Below are 27,320 nucleotides of genomic sequence, written 5' to 3' on the forward strand. Positions count from 1 at the left end.
ATTGGAGGCGTGGCAGAAAGTGATAGAAAAAAGCCCTTAAAGCTCGCCCTCCAAATAATGTCTTTCTTGGCAACTGGCAGAATTTGAAACGCGGTCAGTACAACAGCCTCTTTTTGTTCTCTCTGGCAATCCCTGGGCGGCTGTGCCTTCCTGACCTCTCCCTCTGTCTCTCTCCTCTCTCTGCTTTCTCCTCCACTTGTAGCCTTCCTGTCCTATTCCCAGAATCCCTGCCAAAGTCAACAGGAAGTATTATTGCCTCAGGTTAAACGACAGGAAAAAAACCCAAGGACGTGGAGTACAATATTTCAGAACCACAGACAGTGGCGTGGGGTCGGCCCACCCACACCCCACACATTGGTCATGCCTGCCCAGGCCCACCAGGCCCCTGTACAACATCTGGAAATACAGCCTCAAAGTTTACTAAGCAAACAATTTAGAATAGACAAATCCAGAAGTACAGTATGAGATTTTAAAACATACCTCTTGATAACCAGATAAACAGACAAATTAGTCAAAGTATTTAAAGAATACAAAAACAAAGCTGGTACATTGGATATTATGGTATATTGGATCTATGAAGATTACTGCATCCAGCAATTACAAAATATATGTTCTTTAATTAAGGAAGCTTTTCCAAAAATTGAGCATCCATTGTGCAATCTCAACATATTTCAATAGAGTATATTTTTTGATAACTATTCAACCAAGCTAGAAATCAGTCACAGAAGATAACTAGGAAATCCTCATGTGTTTGAAAATTAAGGAATATACTTTTAAGTAATTCATGGGTAAAAAAAATTAATATATCACTATATAAATTAGAAAGTATTTTGAACTGAATAATGATGAAGATAATAAAATCTGAAGATACAAAGAGCAGGGCATACTGGGAAACTTACAAATTCAGGTATTAAAAATTAAATGGATAGAAACCTAATGAGTTAAGCACTAGCTCAACCAGTAGTCCCCTAAAAAGAAGAGAAATAACAAAGTGTAGAAGGAATAAAATAGTAAAAATGAAAGTAGAAATTAATAAAACAGGAAACAAACATATAAGATCAGAGCAAAAAGCTGGTCCTTTCAAGAAACTAATAAAATTGTTAAACTTCTAATGAGACTGATCAAGAAAAATGAGAAGTTATAAATAACACATATCATAAATGAAAAAGATATCAGTACAGATTATGTAATCATTAAAAAGAAAATAAAGATATTATGAGTAACTTTATGCCAGTAAATTTGAAATTTTAACAGGAAAAGGGAAATTTTCCAGAAAAATTCAACTTATCAAAATGAAAACAAGAAAAAAGAAAATCAGAAATATTTCTATTCAATAGGCTGAATCTGTAATTACAATCTTCCTACAAAGAAAGCTCCAACCCCAGATGTCTTCAAATAAGGGTATAACCAAATGAAACAAACTGTCAATTTTATATAGTCTTCTAGAGAATGGAAGGAAAAGGCATATTTCAACTCATTGTATAAGGCCATCACAACCTTGATAGAAAAATCTGACGAGGGCAGTATAAAAGAAAAAAATTTGCAATTTCATTCATAACCGTGGATGCCAAAATTCAATATAAAATATCAGTACATCAAATATAGTGATGTGTAAAAAGGGGAAGGGAGGCTACTAAATCATGACAAAAATTTCAAGTTTATCTCAAAAACACATGGTTGATTTAACATAACAAATCACCCAATGTAATCAGCCACATTAACAGATGCAAAGGAGAAAAATGATGATCATCTCAATGGACTTAGAAAGAGCATTTGATATAATTCAACTTCCCTATTCTTAATTATGAATTAAGAGGAAAACATCCCTAAAATCAGAAACAAAAGAATCTCCCTTCATCTTATAAAGACTAAAATTTTAGAGTAAAGATCATACTAATGTTTAAATTATTGAGGATGGGAATGAGGCAACAACGGCCACTATCATCACCACTACTGGTGGTATCCGAGGTTCTGGCTAGTGTAATAAGTCAAGAAAAATAAAAGTATAAGGATTAGAAAGACAGAAATAAAACTGTGATTATTTGTAGATGATATAAATGTGAAGAAATTAACATATAAAATATTAGAATTAATAGTTTAATAAGAGCACATTTAAGGTAGGGTAGGCTCTTATAGCTCAAAGATAAAAAGATGAATAACCCAATTTTAAAATATACAAAAGGATCTGAATAGACATTTCTCTAAAGATACACAAATGGCCAATAAGCACATGAAAATATGCTCAATATCATTAGTCATCAGGGAAATGCAAATCAAAACCACAGTGAGATATTACTACATACTCACTAGAATGGCTAGAAGGGATATAAGAAAAAAGACAATAATAAATGCTGGTAAGCACCTGGTGCATTTGGAACCCTCCACCATTGCTGTGTGGGATATTAAAATGGTTTAGCAACTTTGGAAAATATTTTACTATTCTTCAAGATGTTAAACAAAGAATTACCATATGACCCAGCAAGTACAGGGTGAGGTAGAAGTAGGTTTACAGTTATTCAAACAAAAATAATGCAATAATTTATAAATAATAATACAAGAATAAACTGTGTTCTGCGTACTTACAACTGTAAACCTACTTTTGTCCCACCATGTACATATCTAGAGTACAGACCCATGAAAAATAAAAATATATGTCTGTATTAAAACCTGCACACCAGGCCCTGGCCGGTTGGCTCAACGGTAGAGCATCGGCCTGGCGTGCGGGGGACCCGGGTTCGATTCCCGGCCAGGGCACATAGGAGAAGTGCCCATTTGCTTCTCCACCCCCCCCTCCTTCCTCTCTGTCTCTCTCTTCCCCTCCCGCAGCCAAGGCTCCATTGGAGCAAAGATGGCCCGGGCGCTGGGGATGGCTCCTTGGCCTCTGCCCCAGGCGCTAGAGTGGCTCTGGTTGCAGCAGAGCGATGCCCCAGAGGGGCAGAGCATCGCCCCCTGGTGGGCAGAGCGTTGCCCCTGGTGGGCGTGCCGGGTGGATCCTGGTCGGGCACATGCGGGAGTCTGTCTGACTGTCTCTCCCCGTTTCCAGCTTCAGAAAAATACAAAAAACAAAACAAAACAAAAAAACCCTGCACACCATCTCAGCAGCACTATTCATAAAGCCCAAACAGTGGCAACAACCCAAATGTCCATCACCTGATGAATGGATAAGCAAAGTGTGATATCATCCATCTAATGGAAACTCTTCACGAATAAAAAGGAATGGAGTAATAATACATGTTACAGAGTGGAAGAACCTTGAAAACACATGAAGTGAAAGCCAGCTGAAAATGACTATGATTTCATTAACATCAAATATCTGCAATAGGCAAATCTATAGAAACAGAAAGTAAATTAAGAGACTGACTAAAACGGAGTGTAGGGGAAAGCAGGACGGGGAGCGACTGCTAACGGATACGGAGTTTCTTTCCTGGGTGACCAAAATGTTCTAAAAGTAGATTGTGGTAATGCTTACACAACTCTGTGAACACACTACAATACCATTGAACTGTATACCTAAATGGGTGAACTGCATAGTTTGTGAGTTATACCTCAGTAAAGCTGTTTTTTAAAAAAAGGACATCAAAATGCCTCACCTATGGTGGTGCAGTGGATAGAGCATCAACCTGGAATGCTGAGGCTGCAGATTCAAAATCCTGCGCTGGCCGGATCAAGGCACATGCGAGAAGCAACTACCAGAGGTGGATGCTTCCTGCTCCTCCTCCCGCCCAAAGAAAAATGGGGAGGAGGGGAAGGACATGAAAGGAAGCTTAGCATATCAACATGAATAATTTTAATGACTTCAAAACATTGTATTTATGGAAATCCATGTGTCTGCAGAAAAAGAAAATGCATTTTTGACATCCTTTAAGATAGCTGTTAAATCAACAGCTTACTTTGAAAACTGGTATTTAAAGGTAAAGAATTAAGCCTTTGTCCTGTCTTCCCAGAAGTGATGACTTTGAAGGTTTTTAATTGTATTGGCTATGCCATTATTATTATTTTTTCTTTCCCAGACCCAGAGAGTCAGAGAGAGGGATAGATAGGAACAGACAGACAGACAGGAACGAAGAGAGATGAGAAGCATTAATTATCAGTTTTTCGTTGTGACACCTTAGTTGTTCATTGATTGCTTTCTCATATGTACCTTGACCGTGGGCCTTCAGCAGACTGAGGAACCCCTTGCTTGAGCCAGCGACCTTGGGCTCAAGCTGGTGAGCCTTGCTCAAACCAGATGAGCCCACGCTCAAGCTGGCGACCTCAGAGTCTCAAACCTGGGTCCTCCACATCCCAGTGTGATGCTCTATCCACTGCGCCACCACCTGGTCAGGCAGCTGTGCTATTATTTTAGGAAAGCAGGTGCATCTTACTTTGGAGTTATACCCTAAAGGGGAGACAATCACAGTATCTGTAAGCTACCCCAAAGTTATTCAATATAAAAAATGATTTTAAAATCTTACTATATTAATTATTGTGAAAAGCAAAAAATAAAGTTTTCTGTTTGTTCTGTTGGTTAGTAGACAAGATAATACTATAATGAGTTTATTAATTTTGTAAAACTTGTGGAAACTGGAAAAGAGTGATCATACATAACCAGTAAAATATTTATAAAACTGTTTCCATATGTCCCCAAGAATAAAAGCACCGCAGCGTGTGACACACTGGGGCCGGGCGTTTACGACAGTGTAAAGGGGTGGGAAGCAATGAATAACAGGCCAGTCAGAGTGTGATCAAGGATCCCAGTGTACTCCATGACTCTGGGCACAAAGAACACACATCTTCCATCCATTCTGATGAAATCAAAGCGAAGGAGGAGACACAGCCCGGGAGGGACCCCTGCTTAACTCACCTGCAGGGGCCGCTCTGCTGCTCAGGGCTTCCTGTGGCTCCACCAAGCACAGTTCTTTCCCTTTTTCCAGCTGAGAGACCAGAGCTGGTTTGAAAGTGGGTGATCCTGCTCAGAGGGAAGAGGACAGAGACTAGTGTCCCAGAGGCCAATCTCAGCCTGTGGCTCCGAGAAGAGGCAGAGGTGAGGAGATAACTCCTAGGTGGACTAAGCCAGAGGTGCCCTAAAGAGGCCCAGGGAGGGGTCCTGGGAAGAAACCTCGAGATATAAGGTGACCAATCGTCCTCCTTTAGGGAGGACAGTCCTTCTTTTGTAAGTTCCATACTCCCTGGAAAAGTGTCCTCCTACATGTCCTCCTTTTTGATATTGGAAGACTAATCTATAAATGTCCGTATTCGATTGATGCAGTGTCGATCCACTGAGTGTAATGTGACGTATTTGTATTTGACAGAACGATTTGTCAAGGATCAGGACAGTGCAGCGAGACACAATAATGAGACGCATGCAGTCCGCATGCGCTCCGCATGGGAGACATTGGGAGAGCGTGTGATATAACGAGCGTGCAAATGGCTTTGTGTCCTTCTTACTGAAACACCACACGGCACATACGACATTGTAGACTCACGATTATTTCTTTCTCAGTGAATATTCAATCATAGACCGGTAATCACAATTCACGTTTTATTAATTCATTATCTATTTAATAATTTCCAAATGTGTATAATTTTATTTACAAGTATTTTCCTGAAACTCGAGTTTCAAAGTGGAAGTCTAACCTCAAACCATATCTATTAATAACACATTTTTATCAAATAGTTGCATAAAACAGATGTCTTTCAATTAGAAAATGATAAATACACCCAAATATCACTCCAAATTAGTGGTTTTGTTTGCTATTTAGTTTTACTAAATGAGTACTTTTTTCTTACAATTATTATTAAAAATTAATAGGCATGTAAGCATAATTACAATATAAAATACTACAAATGTTTTTATTGTGCAGTTATATTATAGTGCATTATTGTTACAATAAAATGTTTCTTTTATTTACGATATTGTTTTCTTCCATTTATTTTTGTCCTCCCTTTCATTGTAAACAAGTTGGTCACCTTAGCATATTAGCACTCCCTCCGCCTGTCCTTCTCCAGGCCCTACCCCAGTCCCCTACCGGTTACTTTGCAGACGAACTGACAGACACGCCTCGCAAACGCGCAAGTCTCCTCTGACCCACGGAATGAGAGCTCCCCCGCTCGGAGGTTCGCCGCAGCGCTCACACTGAGACGCGGTCGCTCAGGCTGCCGGGCGGAAGTGCTTCACCACTTTTCTGTCCTTCGGACCTGCTGCCGCTCTAGCACGGTCGGAGGCCGCCTCTGCATGTCGTTGATCCTTCCAGCCCCTCCAGCTCATCATCATAACCCCGCCCCACCCCCGACCGAGCGCTGCCTAAGGGTGGGAGGAAGAGGCTTGTCCGGGGTTCATCGTGCTCGGTCTGGATCAGTGGCCCGGGTCCACTCAGGACAGCTGGGAAGGCAGCCACCCTGACCAATTTTCCTGGGGCAGGCCAGCCTCCGCCCGCGGAAGAGCCTGTCATCTCTGCGGGTCCATCCCGTCACCGCTCAGCGGCTGGATCCAGACCCAGGGGTGGCTGGATGGGCTAGTCTCAGGGTTCAGCACAGCGTGGTGGGTCCAAGTGCGAATCCGCACTGAGTCTGCGGAGAGCCCGCACTTTACTGAAGGCTCTTGCCTTCACTGGAGACCCACTGGCCCCAGAGTGGGTGTGCACCCCGTACGTTAGGACAACCCTGCCACATGCTTAGAGCAGCACCCCCACCACCACACACACACACACAGACACACTCCTAATCTCAGCCTCTGACACCACCACCACACACAACACACATAGACTTGGCCTTGGTGCCCTCCTCCAGGCCTTCAGCTAATTACCACCTGGTTAGTGTAGCCTTCCAGACTGTGTCTGTCTCTCATTCAGGTTGTAGCAAAATTTCTGACAGTAAATTGATAGATAAAGTGTAAGGTGACCAACTTTTTTACAATGAAAAAGAGGACAAAAATAAGTTGAAGAAAACAGTATCGTAAATCAAAGAAACATTTCATTCATCGCAACAGTAATACACTATAATATAAGTGCATAATAAAAACATTTGTAATATTTTATATTGTAATTATGCTTACATGCCTATTGATTTTTAATAATAATTGTAAGAAAAAAGTACTCATTTAGTAAAACTAAATATCAAACAAAACCACTAATTTGGAGTGATATTTAGGTGTATTTATCATTTTCTAATTAAAAATGTGTTTTATGCAACTATTGATAAAAATGTGTTATTAATAGATATGGTTTGAGGTTAGATTTTCATTTTAAAACTCGAATTTCAAGAAAATACTTGTAAATAAAATTGTACATATTTGGAAATTATTAAATAATGAATTAATAAAACGTGAATTGTGCTTACCTGTCTATGATTGAATATTCACTGAGGAAGAAATAATCGTTTAAGTCTATAATGTCGTATGAGCCATGTAGTGTTTCAGTAAGAAATACACAAAGCCATTTACGCTCTCTCAAGATCTCCTGTGCGGAGTGCATGCGTCTCACAATCGCGTCTCATCGCACTGTACTAATCCTTGATGAATTGTCATGTCAAATACAAATACATCACATCATACGCAATGCATAGACTCTGCATCAATCAAATACGGACATTTACAGATTAATCTTCCAATATCAAAAAGGAGGACATGTAAGAGGACACTTTTCGAGGGAGGACTGAACTTACAAAAGAAGGACTGTCCTCCTTATAGGAGGACGATTGGTCACCTTAAATTAAAATGGCTACTCAGCTGCCATCTTGAGAACATGCAAGCCCAAAGGAGGAAGAAGGGCTCAAAACAGAACATTCTCATCTTCCACTAAAACAGAGAGTCTGTAAGAGACATTTCACAAATAAGCCTTTCCCAGAGGCTTCAGGACTGAGCTGTTCCTGGGAATTACCTGACCCCAGCTATCTTGAAGATTTACCAAGGACACCAGATAGGACCACGCTGAGTAGGCCTCTGCTACATCAGAACTAGCAGAAGAGGTGTTTCTGCAGAAGAGGTGTTTCTGCAGCTGAACCCCCCCACCTCCTACTCATCAAGTCAGTGACCAAGGCTATAAACCAAGATATGCTAATCCACCCCTAGCCCTCATATCTAATGCTCCGTCCCACAGCCCACAGCTCGGGGGCTGACACCCTTCGCTGGTCTCAACCCACCTGCACCCAGGCACTTTTTTTTTCTTTTTTTTTTGCATTTTTTTCAAAGTTAGAAGCAAGGAGGCAGACAGACTCCCGCATGCACCCGACCAGGATCCACATAGCATGCCCACCAGGGGGCGATGCTCTGCCCATCTGGGACGTTGCTCTATTGGGGCCTGAGACATTCTAGCGCCTGAGGCGGAGGCCATGGAGCCATCCTCAGTGCCTGGGGCCAACTTTGCTCCAATGGAGCCTTGGCTGCAGGAGGGGAAGAGAGAGACAGGGAGAAAGGAGGGGGGGAAGAGTGGAGAAGCAGATGTGCTCTTCTTCTGTGTGCCCTGACTGGGAATCGAACCTGAGACTTCCACACGCCAGGCCGACGCTCTACCACTGAGCCAACCGGCCAGGGCCGCACCTAGGCATTTTTGAAATAAATTTTCCTTTTGGAACACACTAGCCTCGTGTTTTCAGTTCAGCTCACAGTTTCTGCCTTTCTTAAATATCTGTTGAATGGACAGATGGGGCTGTTCCAAGGAAGGAGAGAATGAATGGATAAGTCGGTGTGAGTGAGTGAATGAACGAATGAGTGAGAGAATGAATGTAAGGTGGTTACCACCCATTACAAACTGGGGGGAAAAGTTCAGCTCATTGGAGTTTGCCCACAGTTTCCGACTGGTTTCTACGGCTGGAGAGAGATGATGGTGCTGAGTACTTGCTGTGCCCTAAGCAATCAGAGAGGACTTCATGGAGGCGGAGCATGGCTGTTTCCAGCTACCATGGAGGGGAGCTGCAAAGGAACTCACTCAAGAGGGCATGTGGAAATCCTACTGTTTACAGGGCATTTAGGAACTTAAGAGTCACTTGGGGGTTATCAGAAGTAGCTGAATTGAGTCTGAACTTCACCTATTATATATAACAATGGGCTAGGCTGTTTGACGAAGGCCTGAGACTCAGTGACCCAGCTTTCTCCTTCTTGGGCCTACTGGCAGGGACCTGACCTGACATCTCACAGACACCCTAAGTGAACACTCAACTTCCCTCGCCCAACCCAGGGCAGCTGTCAAAGTCCCCAGGACACCGAGCCTAAAATCTTACTGTGAAATAAAGCCGTTGAAGTTCCCTGTCATTTCTGACATTCCATAATTTAAAGAGTGCCAGTCTGTCCTTTCTAGAGAAGTGTGCAAACCACTTGGGCCGGTGGCAGGGCCCAGCTCATTCTGGGCGCTCTTGTTTCTCCTGGAGCACCCAGAAGCCGCGCCAACTTTGAGAGCAGAGCCTGCCAAGGTCAATGGGGAGGCCAGGCTGGAGCCGGGCAGTCTTTCAACTTCGACGTCAGTGGCAAGGCTGGCTACCTCCTCTTATTTGGCAACGGAGAAGGACATGCAACAGGCAGAGGAGATATTTGCAGAGTTCCGCGAGTTTGACCGCCTGTTCTCCAGGTTTGTTTTCTCCTTGCTGGGGTCCCAGGAGCAGCTAGAAGTGGGCCGGCTCCAGTGTCCCTGACATTAGGCTCAGATATGATCTGAACCTCTGCTTGTGGGGTTCTTAGTCTGGGAGGCTCTGTGGGTCTGCTGAAGATGGGGCAGGGTTTGATGTGAAACAGTGCCTGGTACATTTCTGCTGAATGAGAGAGCAAATTAATGAATAATTCATTTATTCACTGCACAGGAGTAAATAAAGGCATGAATCGTCAGTAAGTCCTGGGGGTGGGAGTGGGGTCGAGGAAGTCTTTGTAGAGAAGGTGGGTAGAGCTGAGTCTGAAAAGAAAATCAAAGCAAAGTCTGAAGCTGGTAAGGGGGCTGTGCCCTTAAGCTAGAAGCTTCTTCCTGGCCCCACCTCCTCCTCTCACATGACCGGGTTCTAGCAAGTGCTCATTTCACTCCCACAGACTGTCTCACCAGGGTTATTTATTATAACTTGCAGCCACAGGGCAAGGTCCAGGTGAAAAGACCTTTCCGTTCTCAACTTATCAAGTCCTCCCAAAAGCTCTCTGGCACCCAGGGGACCCTGTGTCCGGAGTTTAACCTGGAGGAGCACGGCCATGGTGCCCTGGGGTCCGCTGCTGGGAGCCCTGCTGGTGGCCACCGTGGGGTACCTGTGTCTGCAGGGGCTGCTGCGGCAGCGCAGGCCCCAGGAGCCCCCTCTGGACAAGGGCTTCGTGCCCTGGCTGGGCCATGCCATGGCTTTCCGGAAGAACATGTTTGAATTCCTGAAGCACATGAGGGCCAAGCACGGGGACGTGTTCACGGTGCTGCTGGGCGGCCAGTACTTCACCTTCGTCATGGACCCCCTGTCCTTCGGCCCCATCCTCAAGGATGTGAAGAGAAAACTAGACTTTGTGGAATACGCAAAAAAACTGGTGCTGAAGGTATTTGGATACCAGTCCACGCCAGGAGACCACCGGATGATCCACTCAGCCAGCACCAAGTACCTCATGGGCAACGGCTTGGAGGAACTCAACAAAACCATGCGGGACAGCCTGTCCTGGGTTATCCTGGGGCCCACGGGCCCGAGTCCGGATGCCAGGAGCTGGCACGAGGACGGCCTCTTTCACTTCTGCTACAACGCCTTGTTCAAGGCTGGCTACCTGAGCTTGTTCGGCTACACGAAGGACACGGAGAGGGACATGCTACAGGCAGAAGGGTTGTTTGCAGAGTTCCGCAAGTTTGACCGCCTGTTCCCCAGGTTTGTTTACTCCTTGCTGGGGCCCCGGGAGTGGCTAGAAGTGGGCCGGCTCCAGCGTCTCTTCCACAAGACTCTCTCTGTGAATCAGAACCTGGAGAAAGATGTCATAAGCAACTGGATAGCCTTCATGCTTCAGTTTCTGAGGGAGCAGGGAGTAGCCCCGGCCATGCAGGACAAGTTCAACTTCATGATGCTCTGGGCCTCCCAGGGGAACACGGGGCCCACCTCGTTCTGGGCCCTCTTGTTCCTCCTCAAGCACCCAGAAGCCATGCAGGCTTTGAGAGAAGAGGCTGCCCAGGTCATGGGGGAGGTCAGGCTGCAGGCCGGGCAGTCGTTCAACTTCGACGTCAGCGCCCTGCAGCGCACCCCGGTGCTGGACAGCGTGATGGAGGAGACACTGAGGCTGGGGGCGGCGCCCACCCTCCTCCGGGTGGTGAACGGCGACCACGTCCTGAAGATGGCCAGTGGGGAGGAGTACCACCTCCGCGGTGGGGATACTGTGGCCCTCTTCCCTTACCTCTCAGTGCACATGGACCCGGACATCCACCCCGAGCCCGCCGCCTTCAAGTACGACCGCTTCCTCAACCCCGACGGCAGCCGAAAAGTGGACTTCTACAAGGCAGGCAAGAAGATCCACCACTACACCATGCCGTGGGGCTGGGGTGTCTCCATGTGCCCTGGGAGGTTCTTGGCCCTGAGCGAGATGAAGCTCTTCGTCCTGCTCATGATCACGCACTTTGACCTGGAGCTGGTGGACCCTGACACACCTGTGCCGCCCGTGGACCCCCAGCGCTGGGGCTTTGGCAGCATGCAGCCCACCCACGACGTGCGCTTCCGATACCGCCTGCGGTCTACCGAGTGAGCTCTGCCCGGCGGGCTGCGAGCCTGACCAGAGGGCCTCCCTCGGGGTCTTCGCCTCCGCTCGCCCCTCTGAAGCCCCAGACCCCCCGCTGGCTACTGCGCCCTGTGGCTCAGGGGAACCCGCTACCTCTGTCCAGCGGTCCTCGTCACCTTACAGGCAGGCGTATCATTCTCTCTTTACACCACCATCTCCCTGCGCTCTCCCTCCCGGGAGCACGCCCACGCCTTTCTTCCCTCTCGGGCGGGCGGGCAGGCAGGCGGGCATCTCCTAAACTCCAAGGATTCCTATTATATTTGCAACCAGGGGAGCTGCAGGCCGCGGCTGTCCCGGGCTCACCCCCTGAACCTGTCTCCAAGGCCCCCCTTCCTCTGAGTTCCCAGGGAGCTAGACCAGCCCTGCCCAAGCCAGGCTCTCTCCGGCTGCTTCTTCTATTCTAGGCCCTTCCTTGTTTCACTGTCCCCAGCTTTAATAAACATACTCTCAGAATCTCACACACACACACACACACACACACACACACACACACACGCACACGCACCATCTCTCACAGGAAGTCCAGGGTGAGGGAAATATCTGTGAGCAGCTCACTTGGGGAGTTAACACAGGCCCGACAAGCCCCGCAGTAAGGAGCTAGTTACTGCCAGAGGGGCAGCATCTTGCAAACATCAGCTTCCACCCCCCACCCCCCCACACACACACACTCTGTTTTTTCCTCAGTACTCCTCCACGTCTTCCAGAATTCACATTCTAGAACAGTGTTGTCCAATAGCCATACAAGGCCAGCCACACATGTCATTTCTAATTTCCCAGTTGACACATTTTTTTAAAGTAAAGAAACAAGTAAAATTCGTTTTTATGATATAGTTTACTTACCTCTATATATCCAAAATATTAGCATTTCAACATGTAATTGATATAAAAAATACTTTTACATTTTCTCTGTGTATGTGTGTGTGTTGCCTTCAAAATCTGGTATTTTTTCTTTGAATTCATCAGGGTGACATCGGTTAATAAAATTATGTAGGTTTCAGGGGTACATCCTCTGTATGTGGTATTGTGTGTTCAAAGATCCGGCATGTTCTTTTACCCTCGCAACCACAACTTTAGTTCAGGCCAGCCTCGACTTCCAGTGCTCAACATCCACGGGTGGTCGGGGCCTACCGTACACGGAACAGCAGAGCTAGACAAAGGCTGCCTTTCATGTAGGGGTCATTTAACCATTTCTCTCCACACCAGGTCTGTGGGCCCCCCCTGTTCACTCTGCTGCCAGAAACCTTTTCCCAAAAGCACCTCTACTTGTCACGATTTTATTTTCTGGCTCCCTATCCCCTTCGCACACCTGACACTTAAGTTTTGCCACAGTGTGGGTCCCCAAGTTTTCCATCCAGTACAATTCAACTTTTCCAGCTTTCCCCAATAGAATGGCCTCTAAAGCGCCGTTACCTGTTTTTATTACCGACCCCGGTGCCAGCAACGCCTGTCCTCCTTCTGAGATCAGGCCGGTTCTTCCTCTGGCCGGTTCAGCGTCCACCAGAAACAGCCTCCAGCGCCTGGGGCGCCCTTTGCATCACAGCACACCTGTGATGTCCTTGCTCTCTGTCCCGGTTTCCTCCTCCTGCCCCTTCCCCACCCCCGAGCCCATGGGGTTCGGTGTCTTACTCCTTCATCTCTGACTCCGATTCCCCAGCCTAGATTAAATCAGAGAAACTCAACTTCCGGTCTCAGCCAGTCTGCTTCCTGTCCGCCAGTGATTTCTCTCCCCTTCCTGCTCTCCTCAGCTTCCAGGTCTATGAACCAGAGACAGTCCCCACTGCCGGGCACAGGGCCCAGGGCCGGGGGGTGGGGGCAGCCGCTGTCACAGCTGCTGCTGGCTGCTGGCAGAGCCCTGGCTGGGGCTGCGACTGCGGAAGCTGGTGTAGCGTCCTGAGAAGGAAGGCCTGCAGCATGGAACCCTGCAAGGACCACCCGGGAGGGCCTCTCTCTGCTCCCCCCTGTCCTGCATCTCTGACTGGCCTCTTTCTGTTGAGGTTGCTTGTTCTGCCCTGAGTTTCGCCAGGATAATAGGCTATTAGAGTGGCCAGGGTTCTGGGCTGGGGACAGGTGTCTGTACCCACTAGCTATATGTGATTCTGGGTCAGGGTCTGCCTCTCTCTGGGTCTAGCTGCCCCAGAATGATGACATCTGCCTGGAGCCCGATAGAACTTTGACTGTTAGAAGACGACAAGATTATGGCAGCATTGTTCACAATAGCGAAGATCTGGAAACAGCCCAAGTGTCCGTCAGTGGACGAGTGGATTAAAAAGCTGTGGTACATATATACAATGGAATACTATGGGGCCATGAAAAAGAAGGAAATATTACCTTTTGCAACAATATGGAGGGACCTGGAAACTATTATGTTGAGTGAAATAAGCCAGGCAGAGAGAGAAAAATATCATATGACCTCACTCATTTGAGGAATCCAAGGAATAATGTGAACTGAGGAACGGAATGGAGACAGAGGAGGGATCAAAGGGACCAGAGGAAAAGAGGACAGAGGGAAAGGGGAGGATAGGGTGGGATAAACCTGAAGGGAAGGGGGGAGGGCGTTATGGGAGGGAGGCAAGGGAGATGCTGAGGGGAATACGGGGGAGAGGCGATGCATTCAGGGTGACCCTAGAATCTATGTAAACACAATTAATTAAATTTTTAAAAAGTTAAAAAAAAAAAAAAGAAGACGACAAGAGATCCCATCCTTTGCCACAAGCGTCCAGGAGCACAAGGAGGAAGGAGTTACTCGGGAGCACACGGGAGGGAGAAGGGGGCTGGGAGGGTGGGGCCACCCAGGGGTGCTTTTCAACAACCACCCACATAGCCAGGCCCTGTGCCAGAGCAGGTGTGGGGTGGCGCAGAGTGGCGGGGCCTTAACACGCCTCCTTGCCCGGCCCTAGCCCCCGGTGCTGCATCCTATTCTTTCCCTCACACCCAAAGGAACACGGACCAGAACCCTGGCCTGTGGACAGGCTGGGGGAAAGCTGAGGGCCCGAGTCCACAAGAGGGCTCCACCGAGAACAAGCTTCATGGATCCTGTGATCTGTTTGAGCGTATGCCTGGGACCGAGGGAGGGAAGCCTCGGTGGATCCGGTGGGAGGTGAATACAGAAGTCCCACCCCACAGCCACGGCTGTCCACCATAACGACAGGGCTCCCAGCAAGCAGTGCGCCCCCAGGGCGAGAGTGTGCACACAGAGGCCAATGCCCACCGCCGGCATCTGCTGGCAGGGAAGGGGCCCTGGCACCTGTGGCTCTATGGTCCCTGCATGGGGCCTGCTGGAGACACCCTCTACGAGGGCCACCCTTCCTTTCCTGGCAGAGGCCTCGAGGCAGGAGGAAGAACGAGACCCCCAGGGGAGCCCCCAGTCACCACCTGTCCTGACCCGGCAGTTCTGTTCCCCCGATTCCCTATTTCTGCACCCACTGTTTTCTCCCTCAGAGAAAAGCCCACTGTGAGTGTTCTCTGAGGATAAAGCAAAGTCAGGGATGACATGTCAGTCTGCAATTCCAGGCACGTGGGGCAGAAAAGAGATGTTTTCCTGGGCAGTGGCTGCCGTAAACGCTCTCGGCCCACCTCACAGGGTGGAGGGTGTGCAGCCTGCTCTCCAGCGGAGCCGTGCCCGCCCTTCCCCGCCAGGTGGGTGCCCAGCTGGTGCGTCTCCAGCACCTCCTGATTGCCAGGCCCTGGAGCCACCACCAACTGCAATATTAGACGAAATAGCAACAATATTCCCCCAGCTGAACTGGAGGGACGGAGCAGCCTGGTAGGGGGCGGGCCTCGGGCTTCTCGGAGGGACACGTGGGAGCGAAGGCTGAGGGTGTTGCGATCATTCTGGCTGTTGGGTGCAGATTAGACGATAGGAGAACGTGACAAGAGGAAACAGGTCATTTGGGCAACTATGGCAACTAAGTTCAAGGCGCAAGATGACGTAAGAGGAGCGAAGGCTGAGAACTGAGAGCTGACCTCCGGGGTTAGCAGCTCGCTCGCCGAGGTCCTCGCAGAGAAGACTGTGGGTGGGTGCCCCGCCCAGCCGGCCCCGTCCGCTCGCACCAGACTGCGGCGTGCCCACTTAGGCCTCATTTCCCGGCGCGTCGCCCTTGTTGGAGGAGTCCTCCGCCGGTCTCTCCCCGAGGTCATTCATGCTGGCCATTTCTTCTTGGTCAGTGAGGCTGCTACTCTCACAACTGCTGGACACCGGCGTCTGGGCAGGGCAAGGTGCCCGGTGCCGTCCAAACACCGTGGCCAGGAACGCCTTCAGGTACTGGCCGAAGCAGCGGTTGGAGAAGGCGTAGAGCACGGGGGAGACGCAGCAGTGAAGGAAGGCGAAGCTCTCCGTCACCTGCAGCGCGTAATCCAGGTAGTGGCTGGCCCTGCAGTCCCCGAAGACTCTCAGGTCCATCAGCGAGTGCAGAAACAAGGTCAGGTTGTACGGGAACCACAGCACGAAGAAGGCCACCACGAGGGCCACGGCGATCTTCAGAGCCCGGCCCTTGCCCGGGGGCCTCAGCCTGACCAGGACAGCGCCGATGCGGGCGTAGAAGAAGCTCATGGCGAGGAGTGGGATGAGAAACCCCAGGACGTTCTGCTGGAAGCGGAGCAAGAGCTTCCAGATGGTCCCTTGACCCCCGAAGTCCGGATAGCAGGACCACACGCCCTTGGGGTATTCGTGCGTCTGCACGAAGACCACGTCGGGGACGGAGACAATGAGGGCCAGAGCCCACACCATGGCGGCCAGGAGCCGGCGCCTGGCCCAGGTCCGCAGCCTGTGGTGGGGCCGAGCGTGGACGATCTCCAGGTATTTGCCGAGGCTCATGCAGCTAATGAAGAAGATGCCACTGTAGAGGTTAATGGTGTAGAGAGCGCTCACCACCTTGCACAGGAAACTCCCAAAGACCCAATGCCAGACCACGGACACGACCCAGAAGGGCAGGGTCACCACGAACAGGAGGTTGGAGATGGCCAGATTCAGCAGATAGGCCTCGGTCATCCTCCTGCGGGGAACGTACCGGAGCAGGACCACTAGGAGAAGGAGGTTCCCGGCCAGGCCCAGCGCAAAGACCAGGCTGTAGAAGACGGGCAGGAAGACTTTGCCAAAGGACTGCACCTCGTCCTTCCTGCAGACCATGAAGGCGGTCAGGTCCGAGTAGTCCTCGTAGTCGTAGAACAGGCTGCTGTTCTCAGAACTGGTGGCCTTGGTGGTGAGCAGCTGAGGGGAGGCGGTGGTGGCCATGTCGGGAAGGGGCACGCCCGGGCCCGGAGCCCTGCAGACCAGAGAGTGGCGAGAGAGAGATCAGATGACACCAGGCGCCCCTACCTCTCTTCAAACCCAGTTTCCACTGCTCTGCGGTGTCTAACAGACTCTGCACATCTGCATCAGTACCCGCTGCCTAGCAAGTCCACGCACAGGGGTGGGAGCCCAGGGCGGCCTCTGAGCAGTTCCGTCACCTGGGGTAGATGACTGAGCCGAGGGTGTTCTCATAGAACTCACTCATTTCGTTACGGCTTCTCTTCCTTATTGAAAAGAAAAAAGACCGGTACCGTCTTTCCAATGTTTCTTTATTATTTAGGGCTACCAACTCACCTATTTATTGTGTCTCCACACTCTTCCTCGTGTGTGGCTTGTGATATTTTTTTAAATGAGAGCTTCTTCAGCGCCCATTTGCTTCTCCACCCCACCCCCCTCCTTCCTCTCTGTCTCTCTCTTCCCCTCCCGCAGCCAAGGCTCCATTGGAGCAAAGATGGCCCGGGCGCTGGGGATGGCTCCTTGGCCTCTGCCCCAGGTGCTAGAGTGGCTCTGGTCGCGGCAGAGCGATGCCCCGGAGGGGCAGAGCATCGCCCCCTGGTGGGCAGAGCGTCGCCCTGGTGGGTGTGCTGGGTGGATCCCGGTCGGGCGCATGCGGGAGTCTGTCTGACTGTCTCTCCCCGTTTCCAGCTTCAGAAAAATACAAATAAATAAATAAATAAATAAATAAATAAATAAATAAATGAGAGCTTCTTCTCAGTGGGGCTTGTTTTCTCTGTAAATGTCTAGTGTGTCCATTCTGGCTTTGAGCCTTCTTTACTTTCATCATCACCTGAGGATTCCCTTGCTTTTATTTAAAGTATGTTATTTATGAAAAGTTTTATGTCAATATTTTCTTTTATATTTGATACTTTAAAAATATTTTACCCGGTGTTTTTTTGGTTTGTAGCAGAAAGGTGTGATCCATTGTGCTGACAGACTCAGAAACTACTCACCTTTTCCATCCCTCCGCTTCCCCATCATTAAAGTGATAATGGTCGCAGTGCCTACTGATGGCGCTCTTGCGAGGCTTAAATTTGATCATTGACCAGAAGCACTGCCAGCCCTATGAAAAGTGCCCAGGACACAGCAGGCACGCAGTAAATGTTAGTTTACATTACTGCTTTGCCTAGAACTCAGTCCATCACCTGCCCGACCCCCCCCCCCCCCGCCTCGTCTCCGTTCCTGTGGTCTGTCTAGCTACATGGCACCACCAACTACTCCGGCACCTCCGACTGGCATGTGGGAGACGTCCCAGAGTCCGTCCTCACCCCCTCGCCGCCACCCTGCGAGTCTCTCCCTCTTACTGCCCTTTGAGTATGTCCTCTGTCTCCAAGTCCCATAAAAAGATAGACACATTCTTTTAATAAAAGGAAGACAAATGTACTCTATTTATACCAGCTCACAGAGCTGAAAGGAGAAGCCAGGGAATGACAGGCACGGGAGCCAAGATGGCAGCTGCCTGGGCAGGAGAAGCCAGAGGCATGGCATCGGGCAGGTCACTCAACTGTCCCCGGTCAGGTTCTCTCTGGGGTGGTGGTTTCCCAAGTTTTAACTGTATTATTAAACATAGTTTTTAAAAGAGAGCCTCACACGAACCGGTGCTAGACTGACATGAAGCTGAGGATGATGTTCGATCCTGTTCTGTGCCCCAGAAGAGAAAGATGTTGTGTTCAGTACAGCAGGTTGTTCCCCACAGGGGAAGGGGGTTAGGGGAGAAGAGAGGAAGGAGCGAAAAGAAAGAACACGTGGCCTAAGCACAAAATCACACACAGCCACCGCGTGGGGCCTGGGGGCTGGTGGCGGTAACGGGCCACCGAGAGAGAGAGAGAGAGAGAGAGAGAGAGAGAGAGAGACCTGTTTGTTTCTCTGCGTTTTAGTTTTTATTCTTCGATTCAAATGAAATTGAACTTTTATTAGGTTCAGTCTGTATTTCTTCTGTGGATGATTTATTGTTGTGGGTTTTTTTTTGTTTCTGTTTTGTTTTGTTTTAAGAGTGGCAGGGAGAGAGAGAGAGGGACACCACCCAAGCTATCCGGCCAGGGCTTAATTATTAGTGATTTGTAGAGAGGCAGAGAGAGGAAGGGACAGAGAGGGGAGGGGGAAGAGAAACATTTGTTCTACTCGGTTGTGCGTTTTTTGGTTGCTTCCCGCGTGTACCCTCACTGGGGCTCGCACTGCAATCTTGCTATTTCAGGATGACGTCCTAACCGACTGATTTATTGTTTTAATGAGTCAGATTCGCGTGTTATAAAAAAGGTTTTCTATAGTAAGAATTTTAGCTTTTAACATAGATGTTGTGAACGTTTTCCCCAGTCCCTCCCGACACAAGTGTGTCTGTTATTTTTTTTCCAGGTAGAATTTGAAAATAAATGTTGACTCTTGCCTTCAGCTGACCCTTCTAGTTTCCTTGATCTCATTGCTGTGATCTCATCGCTGATGGAAACAGCCTCTCCCGGGGGGGGGACCCTGGAGTCCCACTCCTTGTCCCACCCTTGGGCAGGATCCTGTCACATGGCATCTGGGCCAGATGTTGGAGAAAATCACACAGGCGCGTGCACACACCCACACGCACGCGCACGCACACACCCTGTCGCAGCTCCAGGAGCTCCGAGGGGGCAGCTCCATCCGGGGCCGGCTTTGCTCCTGACTGGCCTCAGGAACTTGGCCCTCTGCCTCCCTTCCCTGGTCCTCCATTCTGTCCCTGTGCCCCTCCCTTCCCTGGTCCTCCATTCTGTCCCTGTGCCCCTCCCTTCCCTGGTCCTCCATTCTGTCCCTGTGCCCCTCCCTTCCCTGGTCCTCCATTCTGTTCCTGTGCCCCTCCCTTTCTGGGCAGACATAAGGACACCCCCCACCCCCCCCACCCCCAGACACGGCTGGTGCTGGGAGTCCGTGCGCTGCTGGGCTTGGGAGAAGTGCTCGTCTGCACTTGGGCCTGATGAGGATTTATTAGTCAGGAGTTGTCACTAACTAATTAAACACCAGTGATTCTGGCCTGTCGGCCCTGAACTTGATCCTCATATGGTTTCTCAAAGTCCCTGACTTTTGCTTTAACAAACAACCAACTCTAATGATTGCTTTGATCGAAGCCCAACGTCACGGTCAGCGGGGCCTAGGTCGGACACCACCTGGAACACGCTGTTCCCTTTCCTCTCAGGACCTCTGGCCTCCTGACCTTTCCATGCTGGGATCCCTCCCAGGTCCTCTTGATCTGAACCCACCAGCCCTTCCCATCACTTTCATGAACAGCAACCAGCACCCCCCACGCACATGGTAATCGGCCACGTGGCTCAGACCCCCTGCGGCAGTCCGGCAAGGCAAACCAGGGAGGGACTGTCACCACCATTTGCCCAGGAGCAGGAAGTCACTGGCTGAGCTGCATCTGAATCCTGGGTGTTCAGACTCCAGGACAGTGCCTTGTCTCTGGTCCCATCTCATCCTTGGTCTGTGTTCTGACCTAGCCAGCTTACTGAAAGGGGCGACTTGGGAGAGGTGTGATTGGGGCTCAGGAGGTCTTTGTTACCCCGGATACTGCCGTCTTGGCTGGTCTAGCCTCCGCAGACTCCACCGTTAATGCCCCTCAGGCTTTATTGAGCCTCCTTGCCAAAACGCAGCCTCCCTATGGTCAGCAGGCAATGGCCTCTCAAAGATGGTCACAGCCTAATCCCGCAACCAGTGACTATGTGACTTGATACATCAAGAGGGATTTCACAGATGTGATTTAGTTACAGATCTTGAGATGGGGAGAGTAGCCTGGGTTATCCAATGTCATCACAAGGGTCCTCGCAAGGAGGAGGCGGGGGCGTCTGAATCAGAGAAGATGTGGCAATGGGAACGGAAGTCAGGGACGCAGTTACAAGACAGTGCCTGCAGGCACACTGCAGGCTGGAGGCGGCGCAACCCAGATCTCCCCCTGAGCTCCAGGGGAATGCAGCCCTGCGGACCCATCTTACACCGCGGACCTCTAGGACAGTGTTTTCCATCCACCAGTCTGCAGACCGGTCCGTCAGAAATGTCATACTGGGCTGTGAAAGCGTTAACCACCGTGAGGCTGAATGAAGACCACGGACCCAACGATCTTAGTCAAATTCGCTTCTGCTCAGGGTGATTTCCGCCTTTGCAGTCCCTGAAATAATTCTATTTTCACCAGTCCCCAAGTGTAACAAGGTTGAAAAACACTGCTTTAGAACATTAAGATAATAGCATTGTGTGGTTCTAAGCCACTGATTTTGTGGTATTCGATACAGTGGCAATAGGTAAGATACTTTCGCGACCTCCGGTGCCCTCGGGACCTCAGACTGAGGGAGTAAGAGGGCATCGTGTCTGCCTTCTTCAACTCACAGGTTGACACTGAGCCTCGGAGAAGGGGCACAGCTTGTGCAAAGTGGACAGTGAGTCGTCAGGGGCGGGACTGAGTCCTGAACCCCATGTTCCTGGCTGCCCCCCCAGGTCTCTACTATCCCGCCCCTAATTGTCCCTCTAGTCCTGTTCTGTTCTTTCCATTCTTTGTTTTCACTTTTCCTTATTGCCTGGGTTCATTCAGCTTATCCAGCAGCCCCTTAAGAGGAATGCGTGGGGTGTCAGTTATGCCCGTCCTAGGATGGATGAGCAGGTAGTGCGGCCACTCTGATGCCGCTCTGCGGTGGAACCTGTGGGGAGTCCAGGGCACTGTGCACAGGCTGGACAAGGAGGCCTTAGAGAAGAGGGACGGCAAGGACGGGGTCAGCTGGGCTTCCCCTGCTGTGGAGCCAAGTGCACAGAGGCCAGCTGCGGCTTATCTCTAGGGGCACTTCCTGAGGCTGCTGGCCTGGGCCGGCTCCAGCTTTGACTTAGCAAGTCTCTGCCTCCTCCGGAGAATCTCAAGGCTGCTTAGAGAAATCTCAGTTGAGGCGATGAGAGAGAGGATGGTGCTACATCTATCCAGACAGGAAGGCAGCCATGCTAGTTGAGCTTCTCCTGTGGGCTGCCCACTCATATGTAACTTCTCATTAAATCCTCACCACAGTTCTGGGAAGCAGTACTATTATGATACCCATTTTCCAGATGAGAACACTTGAGGCTTGGAAAGGTGAAGCCCAACTGTCCACAGCTTTGCATCAGCAGATGATGGATCCAGGACGGGATGGCCCGAACAACACAAGGTAGACCTGCTTGACCCTTTCCCCAAAACTCCCCTTTCCAACACGGACCAAACTTGGATTTGAAGGATAAGCCTCCGGTGGGAAGGGGACTTCTGGCCTCAGCAGCAAGCGGCCTGGAAGATTCAAAGTCAGTCCTGACCAGGAGCCAGCTCCTGCGTGCTTGTGAGAGCCAGTTATGCAACCTCCGGATGCCATTCAGCAAACAACCACAGAATTAACCAGCTCGACAGCCGGTGATGTGAAGCTGGCAGCTTGAAACTGGTCACGGGGAGAATGTTTACACCGTGGCCAATGCTACAGATTAGAGCTTCTCCTCTCTCCTGTGTGGGCTCCCTGGCCGTTAAACCTTTACCAGCATAACCTTTACGAGGACCCTGTGGAGTCGACCAAGCCCTGACTGTCTCCCTGTCTGTCTCCCCCCACCTTCCACCTTCCCCATCGATCCCACAGTGGCCCTATCCTGAGCCAAGAGCTCTTGAGGACAGGGTCACGTGGACGTCCCCTCTCAGGTGTCCACAGCACACCCGTGCTGAGTGTGCCAGCCTCGGTGCACAAATATGTCCACTAAGACCAGTGAACAAATAAACAATATCGAACGCGACGCCAAGAGGTCACACCAGCTTTCAAAATATAAAACCAAAAATAACATTTGAGATCACTTCAAGTGGACATTTTTGCTGGCTTACTTACAACTTAAAAATTGTATCCTTAAAATGTAACCTCAACCCTCCCGTCCCAGAAGCCTGTCCGGGCCAGGGCTGCGGCCCCTGCCCCTGCGCCTGCAAGCACTCACAGAAGGTCAGTTGTCAGCCTCCATGGCAGGGGTCCCCAAACTTTTTACACAGGGGGCCAGTTCACTGTCCCTCAGACCATTGGAGGGCCGGACTATAAAAAACCTATGAACAAATCCCTATGCACACTGCACATATCTTATTTTAAAGTAGAAAAACAAAATGGGAACAAATACAATATTTAAAATAAAGAACAAGTAAATTTAAATCAACAAACTGACCAGTATTTCAATGGGAACTATGCTCCTCTCACTGACCACCAATGAAAGAGGTGCCCCTTCCGGAAGTGCGGCGGGGGCCGGATAAATGGCCTCAGGGGGCCACATGCGGCCCGCGGGCCGTAGTTTGGGGACCTCTGCTCCATGGTATCCACTGCTGGAAGCAGAGGCACCTTTTAAAGATCCCCTTGCCTCCTGTGACCGACTGGCATCCTGGAGCCCTCGACTTCTGCGAGCCTATTTTCTCTTCCATAAAATAAATACAGCCAAGGATTTTGTGAGGATTAAATCTGATACAATTATTATATCGGTGAACACCATGGAACCCTGACAGTGTATTAGACTCTGTGGCAAGGGGCTTTACATATATTAACTTATTTATCCTCTTGTTTGCCTTGTGGAAGTTAGATACTATTATTAGCCCTGTTTTACAGCTCGGGCCACAGGCACAGAGAGGTTAAGGAACTGGCCCAATGTCACAGACCAAGTGAGTAGTAGAGCCAGAAACTGAAAACCAGAGTCCATGCTCTTAAACACAAAGTTACAGTACCTCTCAAAGAGAATAACAAGCCAGCCGTGGTCCCCTCTGCCAAACTCTAAACGCATTAAGGCACTCACTGCTCACAACAGCCTTATGGGACAAGCATTATTACTATTCCTATTTTACCAATGAGGAAATGAGGCTCAGAGAAGGGGAGTAATGTGCCCAAGGAAACACAGCAAATGGACTTCAAGACTGGAAATCAAGTCTCTGTAGTCGACTCCAGAGCCCGAGTCCTGAACCACAGCCTGGGAGCTGAGCCCTTTCCTCAGACCCACAGAAAGACAGCGACCTTCTGCATGGTCCAGCTGGAAATTGTGGCATTTGGATTCAATATGATGCAAAAAAACCCAATAAACCAACACCACGTCAACAACAGTAACCTGTCCTGACATTTACATGGGGCTCTGGACTTCCTGATGCTCTTTTAATATTCCAGTCCTCGAAAGTCCTTCTGGCTCCCTTGTGAAGTGGCAGCAGGTGTCACCTCCCTGGTTTTACAAGAAGCCCGGGGCCACACCACAAGCTAAGCAGAGCTGACTTGAGAGCTCTGACCGTTCACTCAGTCCTGGACCACTGAACACACTCTCTTTATTTTTTTAATGTGTATTTTTTTTCCTGATTATAATAGTAATATATGCTCAATGTAAAGTAAGCAAACACAAGAGAAGAGAGAGAGAGAGAGAGAGAGGCTAAAAATCACTTCATAATCCTACACTCCTGCCGCCTCATCCCGAAATAACTCCTGGGAACATTTGGGTTTCTCTGCTTTCATTCCCAGAGCCCCGTCTGCTGCACTAACCCGCCCCAGACCTGTAGAGTCCCAGTCTGGCTGGAAGACGGTGGCCTTGTCCAGTCTCCAGCAGGGCAGGGGTCCCCTGGAAGCCTCCTGACAGACATGCCGCCGCCTCCTGATCCCTGGGACCCCGCATTAATCAAGGTTTTCCTGCCTCTTATCAGGAGATGGAGACGTTTGTGACACTGATAAATCACAAGGCAACTCCTCCTCCCAAAGCTTATTTTAGTCACAAAAACTAAGCAGTTTTAGAGCTTGACTCCTTCAAGGAGCTGCTGCAGCAAAGGAAACAGATTTTCACATCTTTCCTGAGTTGTTCTCGCTTTTTTTTTTTTCTTTTTCTTCTTTGCCTGTTATTGTTGCCTGAAGTTTGTACACAGGAGCTCCCTGCATCTGTATTCCAGCATTATGTTCGTTCAAAATAAAACAGAGCCAACGCCCTCAGGGAGGGTGCTGTCCCGAGCATGGCACAGCATGGAAGCACAGACACCATAGGCTGGTCCACTTCTTAATGGCTGAGTAACCCTGGGAAAATTACTTAACGTCTCTGAGCCTTAGTTTTCTCATCTCTAAAATGCCTCCTTCAGGGAGTATTTATAATAATTACAGAGTGTATGGCCTGTAACTGTTGGTTCCCTTCCAGGTCCTAAAGTGACACTTGGCTCAGTCTGGGATGGATGAATGAATAAGGGGGAGTCCTGGGGCTGTCTGGGGCAGAAGGAGGGGCTGAGGATTTGGGGGGGTGGTAATGAGAAAATGGGGAGCACAAGGAGTGTAGATGTGTGCAAAAGTCCACAGAGCCGGGGAACCTCAATCCTGGAACGTGGGGACCCTTAAAGACTATCTTATCCATCCCCATCCGAGGACATCTGGGGACACGGAGGCCCAGAGAAGAAAGGAAATACCTGAGGCCACCCAGCCATGTCTGACACCAACTCTGAGGGGTCTTCAGAATCCACAGAGCGGGTCCTCAGAGGCCGGAGTCAAGCAGGGAAGGGGCCAGCTGACCACCTCCCTCCCCGGGGCTTGGAGCGGCTGCCCCAGACAGAAAGCTCCACAGTGACCCCTCTCCCCACACTCTGCCCCACGGGACCCCGCCTTCCCTGGAGTCCCCGGCCCAGCCCGCCCCACTCTGAAAGCCGTCATACGCACCGCACCGGAGCCAGACCCACTGGCCGGGGGACGGACACCCAGGGCAGAGCACAGCGGCAGCGCCGGGTCCTTCTTCCTGAGGGAAGTGCAGGGGGTGACTCTCCTCCCTGAGCTCTGGACAACATCCTCTCCGCATCCCGCTTTAAAGCCAAGAAGCACCGGCTGCGCCCGCCCAGCCCCACCTCGCCGGCCGCACCACCACACACTTTCACTCTTTGAAAATGAGTCACACCAAAATAACAGTTTTAGCAGCTTTTTAAAAGCCAGCTAGAGACTAGCCTCTTAGCTGGTTTTTCATTTTTTTTCTTAAATGGCAGAAAGCCAACTAGATCAACATCATTAGAACATTTTCTAACAATGTTATTTTTGTTTGAGGTAAGAGTGAAGCACACAAGATACCTATTACTTTGAGTTCATCTACCCATAAAATGACTTAATATTGATTGTAGGCAGTATTTTCCTCTCGTAATCTATTGTTCTATTTATAGCACCAACTGAGGCCATTTAGTTCAAATCATAGTTTGATATGTTCCTGTTTAGGCCTAAGTGCTGTTTTTTTCTTAATATACACAATTTATTAGAATTGACTTGTAATGAATAGCGTGGTCATTTTGTTGCAAGCTAGAGTGATGTTTTCTCAACTGTGCATCAAGGAAACTTAAGGGGAAAAAATTAAATCTATGAAATGGGAGCTTGTCTGACCCTCTCACTGGTTTCAACCACATTCAATGCCCTGGAAGAGCCCTCACGGTATCGCTTCACCACTCATCAGTGCAGAACCCTAGAACAGAGACCGGTCTATGGACGCTTGTGGATTATTACTTTCAGAAAAGAAGAAAATGAGTCAAGCTCAAATGACTTGACCCCTTCACCCCCCCCCCCCCCACACACACACACAAGGAACATCCACTCCCCCAAAGGCGTCTAATTATTTTGGAAAACATGAATCTCCAGCCACACTTCTCTGGAAGTCCCACAGCAGTTTCCAAACTGGTGACAAGGGAGGAGGAGCCGCAGTCTGTGGAAGACGGAGTCTGCGGGTTATACAAATCCCGGTGGGTCTGCGGCCAGCCCACCCCGAACGCGCCCTATCTCGCCTGACCTCGGAGGCTGCGCAGGGCCTGGATGGGGCACAAATCCCAGCTGAGCCATTCATCTCAAGGCTCGTCCCCGCGCCTGCGAGGCAGTGGGCTTGGGGGACAAAGGGGCTGCGGTTAGTGGTCCTCTGGGAAGCGCTTCAGGCTCTGAGCTGCGGCTGGTTCCGAAGGGGATGCTGTCTCACAGGATGTCTGTCCCTGTGCTGCGTGGGCCTGAGCAGCATGGGCCTGAGCAGCGTGGCCTCACTCTCCTCCTGTGTGTGTGCGTGTGCACGCGTGTACACACACACACACACACACACACACACACGCACGCGCACACACACACACACACACACACACACACAGTTTGTGTCCCCCAGGGTGCCTCTTGCCATGACGGGGCTTTTCTGAGGTGTACTGTCCCAAAAGAATGGATGCAGAGGGTCAGGTCAGGTCAGCATTTCCTCCTGAGCTGTCCCCCCTCCCCAGGCCAAGCTCTTCACTCGGCCTCGTGGCAGGACAAGCATCACTGTGCCTAAGGCGTCATCGGACACCGGCTGGATGCTGTATAGACACTGTCATATCCGGCGTCCCCTGCCTCTCTAGGACTGCTGTATTTCATCCCCGGAGCTCACCCTTTC

General features: G+C 49.8%; 2 protein-coding genes across 2 annotated transcripts; one reads left to right on the forward strand and one right to left on the reverse strand.

The window, feature by feature from the left end:
- The first annotated feature begins 9,442 nt into the window (after positions 1-9,442).
- Positions 9,443-11,791, forward strand: CYP8B1 (cytochrome P450 family 8 subfamily B member 1). The gene is made up of 2 exons (XM_066351905.1): positions 9,443-9,539; positions 10,024-11,791. The coding sequence occupies exon 2, from the start codon at positions 10,142-10,144 to the stop codon at positions 11,645-11,647; it is 1,506 nt and encodes a 501-aa protein (XP_066208002.1). The 5' UTR covers positions 9,443-9,539; positions 10,024-10,141; the 3' UTR covers positions 11,648-11,791.
- ACKR2 (atypical chemokine receptor 2) lies at positions 11,787-25,732 on the reverse strand. The gene is made up of 2 exons (XM_066351906.1): positions 25,601-25,732; positions 11,787-16,941 (listed from the first exon to the last, which is right to left on the reverse strand). The coding sequence occupies exons 1-2, from the start codon at positions 25,723-25,725 to the stop codon at positions 15,750-15,752; spliced, it is 1,317 nt and encodes a 438-aa protein (XP_066208003.1). The 5' UTR covers positions 25,726-25,732; the 3' UTR covers positions 11,787-15,749.
- Positions 25,733-27,320: the final 1,588 nt, after the last annotated feature.

Source organism: Saccopteryx leptura, chromosome 10, assembly GCF_036850995.1.
Source record: "Saccopteryx leptura isolate mSacLep1 chromosome 10, mSacLep1_pri_phased_curated, whole genome shotgun sequence".
Classification (NCBI taxonomy): Eukaryota; Metazoa; Chordata; class Mammalia; order Chiroptera; family Emballonuridae; genus Saccopteryx; species Saccopteryx leptura.

Excerpts from the sequence above, each read along its gene's own strand:
- CYP8B1 (XM_066351905.1), top strand. The coding sequence starts at position 10,142 with ATGGTGCCCTGGGGTCCGCTGCTGGGAGCCCTGCTGGTGGCCACCGTG.
- ACKR2 (XM_066351906.1), bottom strand. The coding sequence starts at position 25,725 with ATGTTGTCCAGAGCTCAGGGAGGAGAGTCACCCCCTGCACTTCCCTCA. Across the intron at positions 16,942-25,600 it reads GTGGGTCTGGCTCCGGTGCG|GGCTCCGGGCCCGGGCGTGC; the intron begins GTGCGTATGACG and ends TCTGGTCTGCAG.